This window comes from Pistacia vera, unplaced genomic scaffold (genome assembly GCF_008641045.1).
Source record: "Pistacia vera cultivar Batoury unplaced genomic scaffold, PisVer_v2 Contig579, whole genome shotgun sequence".
In the NCBI taxonomy this organism is placed as follows: Eukaryota; Viridiplantae; Streptophyta; class Magnoliopsida; order Sapindales; family Anacardiaceae; genus Pistacia; species Pistacia vera.
In genome coordinates, this window is record NW_022196422.1 from 324,463 (window position 1) to 330,462 (window position 6,000).

At 34.4% G+C, this 6,000-nt stretch overlaps 1 protein-coding gene across 1 annotated transcript; it reads right to left on the minus strand.

Annotated features, from left to right (window-relative positions):
- Window positions 1–83: 83 nt before the first annotated feature.
- LOC116109400 (glutathione S-transferase zeta class-like) lies at window positions 84–5,138 on the minus strand. Its single transcript, XM_031395621.1, has 11 exons — window positions 4,894–5,138; window positions 4,714–4,810; window positions 4,565–4,621; window positions 4,380–4,465; window positions 4,214–4,285; window positions 3,176–3,229; window positions 3,001–3,076; window positions 1,699–1,760; window positions 1,011–1,070; window positions 596–723; window positions 84–241 (listed from the first exon to the last, which is right to left on the minus strand). The coding sequence occupies exons 1-10, from the start codon at window positions 4,894–4,896 to the stop codon at window positions 622–624; spliced, it is 669 nt and encodes a 222-aa protein (XP_031251481.1). The 5' UTR covers window positions 4,897–5,138; the 3' UTR covers window positions 84–241; window positions 596–621.
- Window positions 5,139–6,000: the final 862 nt, after the last annotated feature.

Sequence of the window (6,000 nt, forward strand, 5' to 3'; positions counted from 1 at the left end):
AAAATATAGTTACTTGCATGCTATATAACTGACAAACCATCACAGAGGTATGATTACAAGGGAATACAGATGATGAAGGTAGCTTAAGAAAATTCAAATTATTTCTTCATACAATCCTTTATTATTATTCACCACAGCTATACATGATGAACAACCCAGTCATTTGCAAATTCTTTGAAACCTTCAACTAAAGCTCCAATGTTTTGCACTTATGCTGAGTACTCGAGTCAACGATGTTGATCTGAACAGGAGTAAGCAAAAAGAAATGTCAACAGATTGGCATCAATAATCTTAATAACTAAATATAAAAACTATTTTAGAGAAAACACAACATAAAACCACATTCACTGAGTTGTGTTTTAAAACTTAAAATATCGGTTTATAACACTTTTGATCACAATTCATATGCAACCACCCAGGAATCTGCATTTCCTGGAAGGTGAATTGCACAGATATTTTGTCCAAGTCTAGATAAATAACTAAGTGCTGGAAACCCAACATAAATGGAAATAAAGAAAATAACTACAAAAACATAGGTGAAAACTTTGAATTGATGCAGAATGTTGATCATAATTTGTATGTCGTCATTGCATACCTCCTCAGTTTATTGATCTAACCAGTTCATGAGGAAGGGGTGTCGGGCTGATTAGGTGGCATAGCCTTCTGGAATGCTGGTAGCTCACAGTAGGCTTCATGCAACCTTGCTAAAATAGGGAACTCGCTCTGCATAAACCATTGAGGAAAGGTATTTATTGGCGGAAACATATAAAGAAATGCTAAGGTAGAATGTAAGAGCTAAAGAGGAACAAGATAAGAGACAGTGGAGATATTCGCATTTATCTGCACTTGATAGAATTATGAACAAGGAACTATAGAACTATAACACCAATGAATTTTATGAAAGACATGCAGCAAATACGTAAGTTTGAAATATGCATTTTGTTTTTCCACTTACTTCATGGTTTTCAAGGAATATAGTAAAGCTAATACATATATAGGGAAAGCATTACCTTGTCAAGATTGAACCTTGTAAATCCTGTATCAATCTGCGGTGCTAGAAAACAATCTGCCTGCAATTTGCAAAATATACTATGAATTTTCACGGCATATAAACTCACTTTCCACATTCGATGGTTCATTAGATGTGGATTTTTAGCATCCCATGCAAATGCAGCTCAAAAGTACGAAGTACATGGCTGACATTAGTACAACTGTGATCAACAATTTTCTGTCTAAACCAAGTTTCGCAAATGGAATTTGTAGACCTCCAATTTTATAAGTTAATGGCATCAGAGCACAACCACATCCAGACTATGATCCGAAAAAACTCCCCACTTTCTCACCTTTTCTGTGACAATTATTTCCAAATAACATTTTTATGATAGAGGTACCTCAATGTATGGCAGTAAACCAAGGATATGAAAGATACATGAAAATTGTTATCAGGCAAGGCCTTCGCTGTGTTAGCTAACATGTTGTATTGATTTTCCAAATTTTGAGGGTTTTTTGGTGTGAATTCTGTATTTATACCTTCTATGTTCTATCCAGACTGATAGTGTGGTAACCTGAACACATCCCACTAAAATCCCCCTCACCTAATTAAATCTTAACCTTCCAGACCCAGTTTTAATAAAAGTCCATGTATTGCCGTAAATGAGTACAGTGGAATACACACAGATGAAGAAAGTAAAAACAAACCAGGTACACTTCATCCCCAGTTGCATATTTTCCAGAATAGTCTTTTAACAGCATCTCAAGCGCTGAAACGCAAGCAAGTTATGGTCAAGTCAAAAAGAAAAGCAATACAAAAAGCAAAAACAATCAAATATCTCAACAACATAGTTCATATTTCTGAACTAACTAGGAAAAACCAAACTTCAATGCATATCCTCCACCGAATCAGTATCCAAAAGGGTTATGTATGTATGCATGTATGTATGTATGAACTCTATGTATTTAAAATGAATTTCAAATATGAGTGTATAACTATGTATTCACATGCAAAAATAAACATATGCCTAGATGCATGTATGCATGCACATTTATATGAACATGCATGAGATGTGTGAATGTGTGTGTGAGAGAGAAAGTGCGTGTGTATGTTGTGCATGTAAATATCATTTTGCTCTTGTGGTGAGACGAGATCTTTTCAAACTTCAAGTACAATCATAGAGGTATGAGTCATCAACTCAAATGTTCTCACATATACAAGGCTGAAGGTAATGCAATAATACCCATTAGATTTTGCATTAACAACTCAGAGACTTGCTCAATGGATGTACTAACATGGATCTGTTTCTAGATAGGGAGATCATATTTGTTACCTTTTTTTATCACATGTAAAACCTCTCACACTCATGTCTTTCACATAGCGCAACAGTTGAAATGATTTTTGAGTGTTTAAACATTTTCCATATCCTTGTCATAAGAAGTAACTTCGGCAAAAAGAATAGTTCTACAAGAGAGAAGTATGATTCCAACCAGCAGTTACTATCAAGTTTATTGATTAGTATTAATGATATTAATATTCATTAACCGCCAATTCTGACATAGTTAAATCAATGATGTTATCCATCAGCTATATCTTTCAGGCTTCTTCGAATATCATATCTGTAAATAACCAAAAGCCTAAGTTGAAGGGTTTGGAAAAGAAATATGAACTATAGCCTCTGATGCATTAGATCAAATCAGAGTTTCTAATAAGTAACTTTACTCTTCAGTTTTATAGACTCCTCCCCTAATAACACCTTTACTCATCAAGAGGAGAAAATGAAGGAAGCAAGAAAATGAAACTATGACCAGTTAGATATGTGCTTATTAGATATCTGTTTTATGGCCAAAACCAAATTGAGAGCACAAATACTATGTTTGGATTTATCATGATGATATTCAGCTATCAATTACTGGTACATTGTCTACCTTTCTCCTCCTTCCTTTGGTTTTGAAGAGAAGGAGGTGTGCACATTTGTGTACGTGGTAGGGTGATTTTGTAATGCTTACCTGCAAAGCCTTTTCCAAGGAAATGTTTAACCCAAGGAAGTTTCTCATCAGGGCCAAATTTCTCATCAATGTAATTCTGCAAATGTAGAAGCCACAAACAAAATAAAATGTTTAGTCTACATATTCAAATACATTAGAAAATATCTCAAGAATGAAAAGGATTTCAGGTTCAGACCAATACAACCAAATTCTGCAGAGGCTGTATGCTTGAGGACACAATATTTGCAGCCTACAAATCAGGTGACAAAAAGAAAATCCATTGGTGTCCAAAATCTTAAACATATATTTTAGTACATTGGACAGCAGAATAGTTATTGAAGTCCACAACAAGAACATAAAGGTGAGGAAAGATCAACAAGCTAATAAAAAATAAAAATAAACTAAAATAAACGCTGAAGATATGAGCATCCTAAAAGTCGGGGGCGGATCCAGCCTTGTCATGGCCCACAAAATACTAATATGTATAATTTCTAGATTTTGGCCCACCCTAACAAAAATATTAATGGACAAAAATATTAATGTATAATTAATTTTTATTTTAGCCCACCCTAACAAAAAATTCTGGATCCGCTACTGCTAAAAGTGACTACGTTTACGTCAAGGATTGTGAAATATGAAAAATGTTAGGCATTGTGATAAAAGGTTATCCCTACTGGTAAAATTGATATTAGAAACTGTTCCATGCATGTATATGCATGACACTCGTTAGTGTCTTTGTAAACCTCCATATATACAGTAATATGTGCTGCTGAATCAATAACTAGCAATAATTAATATATTTGAGGCAAAATTAGCTTTGAGTCCCATCAATTCAAACAAATCTCACAAGCAAGAACCATTAGAGTAATACACAGGCTTGTTATACATTCATATGAATCACATAAAATACCACATTCCCAATTCTACGCAATAACTGAAAATTCACTTGCTTCAATGATAATCAAATTGCTATGAAAGAATCACACGACAAATCAAATTACATACAAAACCGTATCCAGCCCACCCCAAAACACGGAACAACCTCTAAGTGACAAAAAATGAAATTGAATAGTGTACTGCAAATTTAAAAATCATGACAGACAAATTCTAAAAAGCAGAAGCGGGATTCTTGATTAACGAAAAACCAGTTTCTTTACATTGGTTACCGAATTACAGAAATATGTCATTGAAACAATAATAACGATAATTAAAGGGAAAGAAAATAGAAATTAACCTCAAAATTGATAGCTTTTGTCTTAAGATCAGAAGGCAACAATGGATGCTGAGGATACTTCTCTTCCAGATACTGCAAGCAACGCCAATTTATACTAAAAATCCCTCCATATGAAACAAAAGAGACACAAAGATAATATAAAAGTAAAGAGTATCAAATAACTGACCATCAAAATAGCAAAAGAATCAGAAAGAATAAAATCCCCATCTACCAAAGCCGGCACATAACCAAGAGGATTGAGCTTTCTAAACTCTACAAAAAATCAATTATCAAACAAATCAAAGTCAAACCCACATAATTTTAGCCATCTGGTATTGTAATTATCCTCAAAAACAAAAAACAAAAACTCACCAGGACTGTTTTGCTCTCCCTTCAGCAAGTTCACAGCTTTATATTCATAATCTATCCCTGTAATCAAATACTCAAATACCCAGAACCAAATTTCAAATATTTTTCAATTGAAGAGTAGAAAGACAATGAATTGATTAAAAAAATTGAACCTTTCAAATTGAGGGCAATTCGGACACGCCAAGAACATGAACTCCTCCAGTAAGAATAGAGTTGAAGCTTATTGTTACCACCGTCATTTCCACTTGCCTAACAACAATTAAAATTAATTACCACATACCATCAAAACAAGAACATAAAAATCTGAAAGCAAGATGAAGAGGCTGTTGTACCATGTTTGAGTCTCTGACAAAGCCAGACAAGAAAAGACCAAGAAATTATAGTGAAGTTTAAATGACAAAACAGAAATGCTCAACTCGAACACGACTCTTTGATGTGTACTACGTGATTAGAATAACTCTTTTATGTACACTCATTACGCATGCTATTACGTTTTTTTGTGAACGGAATTTAAAGTCCTAGACATATTCTAGATTGTCTCTGGAATTTAGGTGAATTTGGTTATTGGGAAGTCTAAAATAATATGATAAAAATAGTCGAACGTATATAATAAAAGATAATTGAAGAAAACAAGATGTGGAAAATCTTTTTGTTTAATAAATGAAGATATAATTGACTAAAATGTTTCCTTGAAAACGATGTACAGTATTATGCGCTGGATAATGATTAAATGTATAGCGTGTATATTAGGTAATTAGAATATCCTTTTGTTTATGAGTAAAAGACGTTTTCCATCCCACCCACGGTTTGGCGAAAATGGTAAGTTTTCACCTCTGTTTCATAAATTTCAAATTCTCGGTTCCTCACCCATAAATCAACATTTTTTTGTGATTTTTGGCCGCCAAATTGGTAAATTACTGTTTTATCTCCCAAATTAATAGAGGGAGCATTTTAGCAAGAGACGGCGCAAGTTAGTAAACGTCGCCATTTGCCTTTCTATCGTTTTCTGACAACGGTGGCTTTCCCCACTACCACCATCCTCTTTCCCATGCCACACAGACCAAAAACCCTCTTACCCCACCCCCGCCAACCACACCAATCGTCAGATTTCGACCGATTTGTGCCTCGCAAAACCANATGGTTTCTTGTATGATTTTGTGAGTTTGGTTGAAATTAGAGTTTTTTTTGGAGTTGATTGGGTGAATTAGTAGTATCTTTGGAGTAATTGATTAGTTAGGAGTGTTTCTATGCTGATTGGATGTCTTTTCCAGCCGAGTTCCCTATTGCAGGCAACTCACCATTTTCGTTCCCATACATGCACACAAAATGTTTGTGAAATTGCCCCAGCCAGCCCCCCACCAACCTTAATATAAGGAGAATGACCAGTTTACTCTTTGATCATTATATTAAACAATTTTCTATTGATTTAAGAGTGGGAA

What these genes read in the sequence shown, in the direction of transcription:
- LOC116109400 (XM_031395621.1), bottom strand. An exon ending in ATTCTTTTGCTATTTTGATG is followed by an intron (nt 4,286 to 4,379) that starts GTCAGTTATTTG and finishes CGTTGCTTGCAG; the next exon opens with TATCTGGAAGAGAAGTATCC. An exon ending in CTGGGGATGAAGTGTACCTG is followed by an intron (nt 1,071 to 1,698) that starts GTTTGTTTTTAC and finishes TGCAAATTGCAG; the next exon opens with GCAGATTGTTTTCTAGCACC.